Source organism: Haliotis rufescens, unplaced genomic scaffold (genome assembly GCF_023055435.1).
Source record: "Haliotis rufescens isolate VD_foot unplaced genomic scaffold, xgHalRufe1.0.p SCAF_2, whole genome shotgun sequence".
Taxonomy (NCBI): Eukaryota; Metazoa; Mollusca; class Gastropoda; order Lepetellida; family Haliotidae; genus Haliotis; species Haliotis rufescens.
Window position 1 is genome coordinate 41,627,875 of NW_025963890.1, and position 14,562 is coordinate 41,642,436.

General features: G+C 40.5%; 1 protein-coding gene across 1 annotated transcript in view; it reads right to left on the reverse strand.

Annotated features, from left to right (window-relative positions):
• The window catches only part of LOC124118743 (nose resistant to fluoxetine protein 6-like), a 28,135-nt gene extending 19,642 nt beyond the window's left edge, over positions 1–8,493 (reverse strand). The window contains exons 1-5 of the mRNA XM_046480988.2: positions 8,250–8,493; positions 5,088–5,272; positions 3,583–3,643; positions 1,460–1,538; positions 558–667 (exon numbers count right to left, since the gene is read on the reverse strand). Of these exons, the coding sequence (XP_046336944.2) occupies positions 558–667; positions 1,460–1,538; positions 3,583–3,643; positions 5,088–5,272; positions 8,250–8,439 (625 nt within the window). The 5' untranslated portion in view covers positions 8,440–8,493. The remainder of the gene's footprint in view (positions 1–557; positions 668–1,459; positions 1,539–3,582; positions 3,644–5,087; positions 5,273–8,249) is intronic.
• Positions 8,494–14,562: the final 6,069 nt, after the last annotated feature.

Below are 14,562 nucleotides of genomic sequence, written 5' to 3' on the forward strand. Positions count from 1 at the left end.
ATTGACAGAAAAGGTACAGATAATCAACGTCAAAGATGTGAGAATATCCAACACCAATATCAACCCTCCTGTTCATAAAATGGACTTGTCCGACATTGCCGAGTCAGGATTGTATCCAGGGAGTCATCATTATTCAAATACGGGTAAATAGTTTTATTAAAGCTTGTACATTTTATTAACATCCTTAAACATTATGTTGATATCTCATTTAAGACATGAACGAGGAGAGGGAGTTGTTTATCGTACAATAAAACATTTTCTTAAATATCAGCGACAAAACCGTCAAAGTAGAGTCCATTAGGTGTCCAGACTATAACGAAATGTTTTCAGTTTTGTTGGTTGTTTACCTTTTAACGTATATTTAGTATAATTTAGTATATTAATATTAGTTGTCCTCAATGGAACATAATCACTCATATTTCTTTGCATTGTTTAGTAGTGGTCAACTAACGCTTTATCCACTTTCAGAATACAAGCTTATGGAACCATTTGCTATGAATATAGCATGTAGAAAGAACCAAAGATGAGTCCTCATTAAGATAATACAGACAACTCACCGCGTTTTAAATAGGTTCTGAGATTAATTGACTGTGGCAGTTTGGTACAGATCAGTAAGTCAATACTCGTTCCCGTGACCAACATCGTGACAAGGACCAGCAGGAGGGTTCTGAAAAGCAGCAAAGACAGACAGTGCTTGCAATCAGGTGAGGTGAGGTGGGGTGGGGTGAAATGGGGTTTAACGTCGTGTCCAAGATTATTGCACTTTATAGCGACGTGCATGTACGTGTGTTTGTGTGGCTGCTTGTACTAGTCCGGACTGATGCCGATTTATAGTGCTAGCTCACTGAGATACCATGCCGCAGTTTAACATGAATACACCACTCAGACACAGTATACTGATTCCGGGCCGACCGGTCCTTGTTTTAGCCCCTTAATGCCGAGCGACAGACAGGGTAACAACAAGTACCATCTTTAAACGTCTTTTGGTATGACGCGGTCGGGGATCGAACCCCGGACATTCCGCTCTCCGGGCGGACGCTCTACCACTAGACCACGGAGGCGGTCTCAGCCGTAAGGACAACGTGATGATAGGAGCAAGAAAATAGTCACACTGGGTATCAGACTGATCGCAATGCCGGAGCTTTGTCGTGGTTAATATCATGGCGGCGGTGAGTAACAGCAGTATATATACATGTATATATCAGAGGACATGATCATGATGTATTCAGAGGGTGCCGGATATATATTGTCTGATCAACGCAGACGTCGATATTTGTACGTCTTGTCAGAGAGGAGGTTGCTCTCTCGCCCACCTCTCGCCAGCAAACATTTGTTTTGTTCGTACTGTTCATGGTACCAACCTAAATGTTTTCAATCAGTCGCCAGAATGATCTTATTGTCTGCTTCTGATAATAACAGCATAGTTTCGGGGGCAAATCATCAAATAAATCCAACTTACATGACAAGTTTTGTTTGTAGATGTATGCGAGAGTTTCTGTGACGAAGTCTTTCCATGGCCGCATCGTCATGTCGAACAGCTGAAATCAAATACAACCGGAAATAACACTTTAATTTATTTAGGAGATGAACATTAATTGAACTGAACGCTCAACGTGGATTTCAACTGTTTCATGTGGACTGGTTAAGTTTACAAGTAACCTATTTATCCATTCTACCGTGACAAAATCAAACGTGAACTCCTTGGGGAGCGAAGCGCCATTGGTTGAGTCCAATGTTTTGGATGTGTTTTCGATCTGAATTAAGGAAACATTGATAATAACCTTCAGACATTGTGTGGCGTCGTATATGTTCTAAGATTGTTTTTCAGATCATTGTAGGGGCGGTCGGGTAGCCTAGTGGTTAAAGCGTTCGCTAGTCACGCCGAAGACCCGGGTTCGATTCCCGACATGGGTACAACGTGTGAAGCCCATTTCTGGTGTCACCCGCCGTGATATTGCTTGAATATTGCTAAAAGCGGCGTAAAACCATAATCACTCACTCACTCACATCATTGTACTTATTTCGCATAATTGACAGGTACTGAAAGTAAAAGTTCAAAAGTTAAAGTCGGATAAAAATCTCAATTCAGTTTGGGTCAGGGAGGTGTGTGGGGTGAAATGTTTCTCTGTTTTATGTGGTGACAAAAGTAGGCAAGGACCCCGATCCTATTTCAACAATCCTACTTTTACCATGAGGTCGTCATCACTGTCAGAGCAAGTTCGGACAAAAAGCAGCTAATCTGTCCACAAGCTCTGAACACCACTGAAAATGTAAACTGGAACATAATAGGATTCGCCAGGCATACGCTGTTCGGAGTTATCTTTATAATACTTTCAGGAGTCAAGTCTGTTTACTCTACATTGACCTGGTCCCTGAGTTGGGATCAAGTTGGGATCCATAAAGAAAAATAAGCAAGCCTTGCAAGTTTCGTTCTACTCCGCACGTGATTACTAAGACGTCACATAACGTTGCATTCGTCACCACTCGCCCCTTTCCGTAACCTGCAAGAAGACTCGTCCCCCTTTCGATGAATGTTATGTGCGAAAATACGACAAACCAATCAGAATGCGCGTATGATTTCAAGTTTTTCGTCAAAGAATCCCTCAGAAACAATTTTAATTTAACATACGTCTTACATCTACAAATATACCCAAGACACAGTTAAAATGTGGTCAATCATACTGTAAAATTCCGCATGTCCCGATGTGCTTTAAATTGCATCTGAAATATATATAAAATATAGGGAAATATATGTGAACCATTACGCAACGAGGTGACAATTGTTTTAGGTATGCCCGTTTGCGCTAAGACGGCACCCGGTCGCAAAAATGGCCATGAGAGGGGCACGAGTCGCTATTCGGCTTGTCCCGGAATAACACGAGTTGGTCACGAATGATTACGTTGACGTAAGACACATGACGTCACAGTCGGCGACAAAATAGCACCAAAGCGCTTTTGTTGCTAGAACTTGAAATGCACACGCTTCATGCTCTTAGTCGATGTCTAACGTGGGTTATGCCAAATATTTATTTTGTGCCAAACATACATTGAATAGTTTGAACAGGCACCTCTGCATTTTGTATCATACAATTGTACATATCATCTTTCTTTCACTGTTTGTTTCGCAATGATGCGGCCGTCAGCCTATTACGATATGAGGCAGTTGTTTTGTGATTTGAAACCTCAGATTTACCACTCGACAAATGTCACTCGTAATTCATCGTAGAATTATCAATGTTTACATTTGTATCTCTACATTTAAGAAATGTGTAGTTGTCAGATGTTACTGTTTATACAAGTTTGTCATACAAATATCCACTGTCGTTACATGATTATTATCCAGTAAACTACGGTTATAACGAAGTCAAAGGGGCCACTAATTTTAGTTATAACCGCAGTTCGTTGTAAGCATATATACAGCAACGTATACAGTAAATGGCCGGGCCCAAAAACTAAGTTCGTTATATCCGCCAGTTCGTTATAAGCGTGTTCGTTATAAACGTAGTTAACTGTACATACATGAAGTTTTTCCTGAAACGATACCCATCCTCAAATAACCTGAGGAGATATCACAATAGTTACCTTTGTTGCGAAGTGATCTGTCCCGGAAATACCAACCCAGATCTGAGTTCAACCGGTGTATCTAAAATTAAAAAACAACAATCATGAACCAACAGTATGTTCTTTGTTTAACGCGCCACTCAGCATCATCGAAAATCGATTGCTGCGGAACTATTCACCCAGAATTCCCACTGGGCTCAGAACCATCAGGTTTTGTTTGTTTGTTTGTTTGTTTGTTTGTTGTTTAATGCCGCACTCAGCACAGCAATATTCAAGCTATATGACGGCGGTCTGTAAATAATCGAGTCTGGTCGAGACAATCCAGTGATTGACATCATGAGCATCGACCTACGCAATTGGGATACGATGTCACGCATCAACCAAGTCAGCGAGTCCGACGACCTGATCCCGTTAGTCGCCTCTTACGACAAGCATAGTCGCCTTTTGCAGCATACATGGGGGGGGGGGGGGGGGGGGGGGGGGTCGGAGCTGAGATTTTTCCAGGTCGCATTTCAAATTATACATATGGACGGAGAATGTTGAAATTTTCTCACTACCTACTTAAATATAATTTAACAGTACAGACATATGTGCTTTTATAACAATCCACGTATTTCTGGGTAAAAAAGAATTTGATTGATTTATGGCCCTATTTAGCTATTGGTTACCCCGCCTCCGGGCCAAGTTATCGAAACAAATAGCAAATAACACCGCTCAATAGCGCTGAGTAGTACGTACTTCCTAAAAGGCAATAGTGTTTTCCTAAAAACAACGCTTATATCAATGCTTATTCTGTTTGCGGAGTAGATGTCATCAAAGTGGGAGTCCTCACCCAAGCAATGGTAATACTACCGGATGTTTATTATGTTCAGTGAGGCCGTCTTATCAACAGTCATTTCTGAGACATAAATGCAAAGTATAATTGCCGTATTCGACGTAATAAGCGCCCCGCTCTAATAAACCTCACGGCGTTATTTGCTAATATAATGGCTAGTGAACAATCCCAACACCCCTTCCGATTGATTAATGTACACAAGACTTATCTATTCGCGTATAATAAGCATTCGTTATATGCACACTTAATTATGGGCAATTAAATTCGGGAAAAATATATCTGTCGTACATAAACATTTCAGGCTGTCAGAATAAACCACGAAATTCATCTTTAGTATGTACGTTAAGAAGAGATGTTTCCAATGTGTACCAATTAATGACAAAACTAACAATCACTCAAGCGTTACCACAGAGTGTCTTAATTCTTATCACGATATGCTGCACGTAATTTCCAAACTTTACATGCTAATCCCGCACCAGACAAATGGTCCATCTCGAGTCATGGATCTATGACGTCACATGTGATGCGTTCATGAGCGTCGGTTCAAACAACGTACTAGTATGCCTGTTTGAGTATAAACAAATCTAACATCTCTTGAATATGAGTAATTCTTCATAAATTAACTAACATATATGGTATTCGTGTTTCTTTTGTCGGTGAGTATATGATTACTGCACTGTTCTATAAAGACCTGTTTGAATAAATTGTTGCCTGTAGACGAGACCAGTAATTTCCCGTAAGGATGTCGATTCCGCTTGTACATATCAGGTTGTCTTCCGATATCTGACTTCAGACATTCTTGATACGGTCCAAAACCGATTGCTGTTTCACTGGTGTGTTCCAGACGTGGTGCACGGGCGCCAGATTGCTGAACGGCTGAAATAGTGAATGAGTGAGTGAGCTTTTAACAATATTCCAGTTATATCGCGGCGTGTCAGCTTAATGTGGGAGGAAAGCCCGAAGTGATGCCGGTCTAAGACGTTTACCACTTCGGTGAAACCCACGAGCACGGGTATGATGCTGACAAACCTAGAAACATAATCGGGGCGAACCGGGATTCGAACCCACTTTCATAGGTTTCCGGCGTGCCCAAGGGACGCAACTCTGCACAGCGAATCGCGGCGCCTTAGACGACTGGGATTGTCTTGTCCAGACCCGATTATTTTTCAGACCGCCGTCATATAGCTGGAATATTGCCGAGTGTGGCGTTAAAGAACAAGCAAAAAGAACAAACGAAAAAGTCAGAGAAGTCACTCGAATCTGTTGATTCTCAAGATTATCCATCATATAAATGTTCCACATCCGGGCAGGTCTGCCGGAGGGCTTTCGTCAAAATATCGATAAAGCTGAAAAAACCAGGTTGTAACTTTTAAGGTTGAGAATGTTGTAATTCCATATAGTTTCTGCTTTAACACTAAACAAAGGTTGAATCAGCAGAGGTTCAGACCGCCTTTGTCAGTATTTCAGTGATCATCTTCCCAAGACAAGAGAGTTAACTGACTATAAAAGTCCAGTTTCCACCCTTGCCGAACTAGGCTGGTTTTATGGGGTTACATTTTGGCTGGACTAACGAGTCTATGCATAGTCCAATCAAAATCGCGCACCGAAATAAAAAGCCGGTTCGTAAACTGTCGTGCAGATTTCGGTCGATTGCAGGATTCGCAAAGCATGTGCACCGCCAACTCGTTGTCAGCAGATATTTTCCAAATCTTTTCATGTCTTTAATCAAGGTGCTCACGTGATTTGATGCATTTCACGATGTGAGACCCGTTTTATCACAATATAGATCTTGATTATCGATCAGATCGTCCTGACTGGGAGCCGCCATTTTGTGTGAAGCAAACGCAAGTGATACGAGAGGTGGAATCTGATTGGTCCATAGGGGAGAGGCTTAGAAGGGACATAACTGGTAATAGCCAGGGGCGGTCGGGCAGCCTAGTGGTTACAGCGTTCGCTCGTTACGCTGAACACCAGGGTTCGATTCCCGACATGGGTACAATGTGTGAAGCCCTTTTGTTGTTTCCCCCGCCGATATTACTGGAATATTGCTTAAAGCGGCGTGAAACTAAACTCACTCACTCACTGTTTAGGTGAACAATTGACTTGCCTTTGCATGTGTTTGTGACGGGTGTCTACGGTGGGACACTCATTTTTTCGGGAAGACCTGGTATCATCACTATTTGGTAGTGATTCATAAACACATGTTCATGCTGTAGTCGGAATCGTACAATCGAATCTAGTTTCTATCGAATATGGAAAGGGTTTTGTCACTTTTATTATTTACCATAGATTTAAGATAGACGTAGCACCAGTAATGAGCCTCTAACGTCCAAAAAACCCATAGAAACGTTTTTTGTTTAAGGCCATTTCATATTCTTTGTCCTCAGGTTATACTCCCCCATCCCCATCAACATCGTTCATCAGATATGCAGGATGCTAAGAGAAGTTTGTTTGAATCATTTGGAACAAATATGTGTCAATACCATGCTACAATTATATATATTTACACGTTTTATATGAGAATTAATTGTTTGACAGAACATTGTTGTCTATCGATCCAACAAGTTCATCTGGTATACATAAACATAGCGGTTAACGTGTTGTCATTATTGAATTATATGAAATGAACCGGACAACCTATTGAATTTTAAACCTATTGACATTTTAAACATGGCACAAAAATAATTAAATACTGTATATCTTTCATTTTATTTTATGAAATATGACGCACATTGGTAAAATTCCACTCACACAATGTAATTCGAAAAATGCTAGGCCTACATTACATAGGGCCATCAATTCAGTATTGTGGTATTGTCTTCGAATATAGTTTAAAAATATTTCTGATGATTTGTGATACAATTTGGATAAAGTGAATGTTTCAATGTCAATTTTAGTGTTTTTCGTTCAAAGTTGGCTCCAAGACAACTATCCTCCCACAGTTCATAAATGAACTAGCGTTTGGGTGGAATGGCGGTAGATATGTCTCCTTTAAACATAACTGAACTGGAAAAACTTACTTGGATATAACTTTTACTAAAACAACGAGAAGACCTGAACAATAATGTGTTTGGGTCCAAACACATTTGTTTAGAGAAAAGGTCGTATGCTTAAAAGCACTCTCAAACAACAACCTTGTGAGATGGTGGTGGCTCACTGAAGATGTCGGCGATCAGGATCAGAATAGGTCTTCAGGAACAGGACAGACGATGACACGTATCAACCAAGTCAGCGAGTCTGACCACCCGATCCCGTTAGTCGCCTTTTACGGCAAGCGTTGGTTGCTGAAGACCTATTCTACCCAGAATCTTTACGGGTCCATAAGCATACGAAACTTCTACTAAAAGCATTGTACGCTTCCGACTATATCATAATCCCGTGTTTAAGAATGACTATCAAATGATGATACTAGGTGTTCGCAAAAAGATGAGCGTATCCTGCACCACCGCTGGCACCCTTCCCAAACACATGCAAAGGCAAGTCAATTGTTCACCTAAATAAACACGGATATTATTGCATCGGAAATATCCTCCTTATGTCTTCCGGGGCGGTCGGGTAGCCTAGTGGTTAAAGCGTTCGCTCGTCACGCCGAAGACCCGGGTTCGATACACGGCATGGGTACAATGTGTGTCCCCCGCCGTGATATTGCTGGTTAAAACCATACTCACTCACTCCTTATGTCTACCATACAATCTTTTGAAAGCAATACTGATGCCTTGAATGTTAACGACCAATGGAAAGATTCCGATGTACCTGTTTCACAGAAGAAAACAAGATGCATGGCGAAAAAATACTTGCACTTTCGAAATAAACATACGGAGCAATGTAATATTGTTTAAACTAATCTACTTACGATGGATAGTACATTTCTGATCATCCTTGACGATGTTCAAACCACGTGTGGCATAACTGGATAGGTGTTTGACCACTGGGGTCCCTGGAATCCCAAAATAATAATGGGATCCTTGAAGCCGCTCACATGAGAGTATCTGAGTGATCAGGGTTAGGACAACTGCACAGACCAAGGACACATCCATTGCCATACTATCTTTCTGAGTAAGACCACTCCTCGACGTGTTGCAAATGCACCTGAACACTTAGATTGACACCGTGACGACAAAACGTAAGGTAACATATGGTTAATATTATTTATACGCAGTTATTTCGAAGTGCAACAGGTGTTCGAACACGATCTCGACGCTGAGTGGAACTCCAATGCATGATTCAGTGGAGGTTAATTATAAATTAATGTTTTGTTAAGACCGTTTCATCATAAACGTTCGCACCATCAAATTTTAACAATAATTCAATAATAAACCTGTGGTATCCCTCAGATATAACTCTTACCGAAACCTGTTTAGTTAGCTACTATTAATTTAAAAGTAACTGTAACATATGTTATACTAATTGGCAGTAATGTATATCTTGTATATGCTCACTTCGAAACCGATGTCATGTGGAAATACCGAATAAAACATGGAAAATAGTCCTTCTCAGATCACGAATTGTTGTATAACGAATATAAATGTGTACCACAATATGATTAGAAAAAAGATTGTGAAATTGGATTTGGAGTCCCGGAATTGTTCTTGGGTTTTCACTGGGTGTTGATGTCTATTGGTTTTGGAAAAGGCAATTCGTCAGGCACGTGATTACCATATAATCAATTTGATTCATATTTATATACGATTTAGCATTTACAAAATGGGACAGCAAGGAGGTGAGTGTGTATATAGTTGCAATACCGATAAATCATATGTATATGTATTTTTAGGTCTGCATTTCTCATTGAGCATTTACGCCGTCATGTGCCTTGCGCCGTCAGTTCCAGGTAATTCATTCGTTTGTTGTTTAACGCCGCACTCAGCAATAGTCCAGCTATATGACGGCGGTCTGTAAATAATCGAGTCTGGACCAGACAATCCAGTGATTAATATCATGAACATCGATCCACGCAATTGGGATCAATGACATGCATCAACCAAGCCAGCTAGCCTGACCACCCGATCCCGTTAGTCGCCTTTTACGACAAACATAGTCGCCTTTGACGGCAAGCATGGGTTGCTGAAGACCTATTCTACCCCGGATCTTCACGGGTCCAGTTCCAGGTAAACATCCCGGCATCAGCAACTCTGATAGTGTTAGGCAACTAACGGGATCGGGTGGTCAGGCTCGCTGACTTGGTTGATGCATGTCATCGTATCCCAAAGGCGTAGATCGATGCTCATGATGTCAATCACTGAATTTGGCTGGTCGTGACTCGATTATATGCAGACCGCCGTCATATAGCTGGAATATTGCTGAGTGCGGCGTAAAACAACAAACAAACAAACAAATCCACTGGTTATACCCACCTGAACTAGAAATAAAGGAGACCAGTGAGACCAACTCATCTGTTTCATATTTAGATCTATGCATCAAGAATAAGTGTGACAAAACACTGTCAGCACCATACCCGTGCTCGTGGGTTTCACCCAAGTGGTAAACGTCTCAGACCTGCATCACTGCGGGCTTTCCTCCCACATTAAGCTGACACGCCGCGATATAACTGGAATACTGTTAAAAGCGGCGTTAAACCAAACTCACTCACTCACTAACCACTTTGAACAGTGAAAGTCGTTTCTTGGTGGGTAACTTCCCACAGTTGTTGCACTCAAGCGCCAGGTGCTGAGATCGTATCCCGCTAGTGACCGGGTTGTTATTCAGCCTTGGGACCAACAATGATTCCAGGTGTTTACAGTGTTGTCACGACGCCTAGTGTACACCATGTGCACTTAAAGGAACCCACTCGAACACGATGGTTGATGACCAGAAGGTGGGAACACGAATACGTACATACACTCGAAACACAAGTGTCACAACTTTTTGGTGTCGCCCAGGGCAAATGCTTCTGTTCACCCGGAAGGGAACAGGTACCCGATATATGAGGTGGATGTAAAAACCTCTTGCACCTATAGGCAGCTTGGGGTGTGTACTCCCCAGGGAGTTGAGAATGATAAAACTGGAACGCAAACGGATCCACTGGTCGGGGGACAAATAAATCTGCATTTGAGTCGATACTAGTGAGTGAGTTAGTTTTATAGTTTATAGTCACATCGGCAATATTTCAGCCATATCGTGACTAAATCAAGTTATATATTCATGAAACACAAAACTGAACTATGAAACCTGTCGACAAAGGACAGTACAATAACTAGAGTATCACAGATTTTAGTTAAAACTAGTTTGAGAGTATATAAAAGAATAAAGTACAATTCAACAACACAATATAAAAACGGGTTATAGATCGCCAGCAACCAAAGTTAGGCCACCACACCAGGGACCGAGGGGACTTACGATGCTTTTGCTACCTGCACGGCTCCCCAGCAGGATTTACACCATCCCTTCAGTCGCTGGCGATTGTAGTCAATATTAACCACCAATTAAAACGAACAAATATTCTACGATTAAAAATGTGATATCTATAAATTTACTTTGAAAGAAATGGAACATATGTATCCTCTCCAGGGGACAATAAGTTTACTGTACTTTAACCCCCTTCGAGGATACAGCCACTTACAATCGCAGTTGTTAATCTATTCTACCAAGTTTAAAACATAGTTTTTATACAATATTGTTAATCAAAACTTTGCAAACAATTCAATATGTTTAAAAAAATCTATAATTAAACGAGAGTTGATACTAGTAAAAAGATCCTTAAGAGATGATGTTTTGAAATATTGATCCCTTGTGATGGAAAAATCAATACAGTCAAGCAGGACATGCTTGACCGTGATTCTTTCATCACAAGGGATGCAGAATGGAGGATCCTCACCTTTCAACAAATATTCATTAGTATATCGAGAATGGCCAATACGACATCGTCTTAATACGACCTCTTCAAATCTGGACTGACAATCCAAGTAGGTATAACCTATATTCGCTTTTATTGCATGTAATTAATTGATTCCTACTTGGGTGTCCCACTTCTTCTGCATTAGATCTCTGATGTAACATCTAATGACAGGTTTATAATCACTGTAGGGTAGAAGAAGTGGTGTCACAGATTTGTTGAAAGCTGCCTTAGCAGCAGCAGCAGCCATTGTATTACCAACAATCCCAACAATAATACCTGGATACCTGCGCTATATACGTCACTAGGATGAAACAAGACGGCTGGAATAATGCATGCCCTAATAAGGATCCACAAGGATCTTTCATGAATAATTAAATGTGACCAATTTATAGGCATTATTAAGGATTTAATTACCATCGTTTTATTACTTCCAAATCGATGTCCTACAATGGATGTTTAAACCACATAGAATTTCATCCATTATTCAAGAGAACTGATTGGCAAACCAAATCATTGGCTTGCGACCCCATTTAATAGTAGAACAAGGACTTTGAATTGTCCTTTGACGGTATTGCCATAATGATTGTAGAGGAGACCAAAATACTTCTAATACTGAGTGGTGAAAGCATGTAAACTAGACCTATAGCCTCGTTTGGTTTCATTCTCTTGATTGATTATCAGTTTTCAAATTCACATACAAACACGAATCAGTCATGTTATTAATGCTTTTCTCTTTACTTAATTTCACAAAGTTAATCTATTTCATTTGATGTATAATTATGAATATATAATATTATACACATGAATGACGTTTTAGCAGTCATTATCAGTATTATCTTATGTATTTCTAAAACTTAAAGGATTCAGATATATCTACATGAAATGCTTTAACTAGGGGTTGGATTTGAAACTATGTCTTTAAAATATTTGATTTAATTACCCACGTGACGTCATTTCCTTTACAAAAAATTACTACTACCAGACACGAGTGAAGGAATCTCATAAAACGAGAGACATTTACAAACACTTTATTAAGAAAGACAAGACAGTCACACGCATCAGATTCATTTGGTTGGTTGGATGGTTTGTTGTTTAACGCCACACTCAGCAATATTCCAGCTATATGACGGCGGTCTGTAAATAATCGAGTCTGGACCAGACAATCCAGTGATTAACATCATGAGCATCGATCCACGCAATTGGGATCGATGACATGCATCAACCAAGTCAGCGAGCCTGACCACCCGATCCCGTTAGTCGCCTTTTACGACAAGCATAGTCACCTTTTACATCAAGCATGGGTTGCTGAAGACATATTCTACCCCGGATCTTCACGGGTCCCATCTGTAAGAAATGAATTTTTCAGACATATGCCAATAAAGAGATACTCTGCTAAAACAGACAACTGCAAATGCTGTAAAATCTCATGATAATTGTCCAGGCTCATGTATTCTAGAATCAGAATCTGCAAGAACGTTAAACTTGGCAGGCACATGGATAGCTTTTCAACACAAAGTTGTACTGCGCGTGGAGCCAACACAAATAGCGCAAATACTGAATCACAAGACATTATGAGTGTCTTACTTGTTTTGTGGCATACATGGTTGATATAAAGCATTTTAAGTACAGTACTGTGAGACAATATTTGTGCATTGTGTCTAATATTCACAAAATGAATGATCTTGATGATCCATTGAAGGATAACTGGCATGTGCAGAACCTGCTCAGGGGTGTACGAAGAGAGCTAGGTGATGCTCTAAAAGTGTGCAGCACCCATTATTCCCCATCACTTATTGATGATTCGTTCTAAGCTGAACTTGACAAATTTATTGGGTGCGTCCATCCGGACTGCATGTTTAACAGGATTTTTCGGTATGCTTAGATCTAGCAACTTTTTGTGTAAAAGTGTGTTTGATGCCAGCAAGCACATGTGTGTTGAAGATGTCTCCCTGAGCGATGGAGCGTTTGTGATAGATTTAAAATGGTCTAAAACTCCATAGTTTAGGGAGAGAATTCTGCAGGTGCTTCTCCCTAACATCAAGGGACATCCCCTCAATCTGTTTGAAGCTATGTCGTCTTTGCTGCTGCTGCATGCAGATACTGGGCAGCTACAACCGCTGTTGTGTGACAATAATCTATGTGCTTTAGCTCGTGACAGATTTTTTAGTAGAGTTCAGTACAATTTAGCATTATGTGGTTCAAATGTTGTAGTTACAGGGCACTCATTTAGACGTGGTGGTGGTGCATCATGGGCCGTTAAGTACAGGCCTACCCGGTGAGATAATCCAAGATATTGGATTCTGGAAAAGTCAAGCTTATTTACGCTACCTAAATGTCAGTACGGCTTCTAGACTGGAGGCCCTTAAGGTATTTGGAAGATCTCTTCCATCCAGGTGATACGTAACTGCATATGTGCTATATATTGAGGTTTAACTATTTTTGTCCATCTTAATCAGATAACCTAATTAACATCAACTGTATCTTTCCCTTCCACATCATTTCGGGGCTTTTGGACTTTATTTACTCAATAACTTAACTTTGGCAAATTGACTAACAGGATCGGGTGGTCAGACTCGCTGACTTGGTTGATGCATGTCATCGATCCCAATTGCGTGGATCGGTGCTCATGATGTCATCACTGGATGATCTGGTCCAGACTCGATTATTTACAGACCGCCGTCATATAGCTGGAATATTGCTGAGTGCGGCGTTACACAGCAAACAAACAAACCAGTGTAATTGTGTGTGTTATTCTCATTACGTGTATATAATTTGTATGCACTGTAATTTATTTTGCACTATTATTATTCACATACATGTATTACAATGAATGAAAAATATGTAGAAGGCCTTGTAAGTGTGTCACATGTGCATAATCAATTTGACTTTTCGCACAAATATGTTTCAATCAAATCAAATGGTTAAATAGTTAGTTTGCTATTCATGTTTTCCCCACAATTCTGTTCGCCGACGAGACTGGATGTCCTCTCCAAGGTCAACATGTCAGGCTACAGCGCTACCGAGTGTAATTATCGCCAGGAACCGTTAGACCCTGACGGGTCGTTCTACTACAGTATGAACGTTTGAACTTCGTTTCGCTATTCGGTAATTATTGGGCAGTGTTGATCTTATGCTGACTAACCCCTGGTGGTACGGCGCTAAACGTATTGGCTAGGGTATTATATTTAAATAATATACCCCTTTTATCTAGTAATCATGAATAACACATTTTCTCAGAATTATCTAGCAAAGGTCGTTGTTTCTTGTTGGGTGTCAAGAACTTGTGTTTGTTTGTTTGTTGTTTTACGCCGCACTCAAGAACTTATGTTAG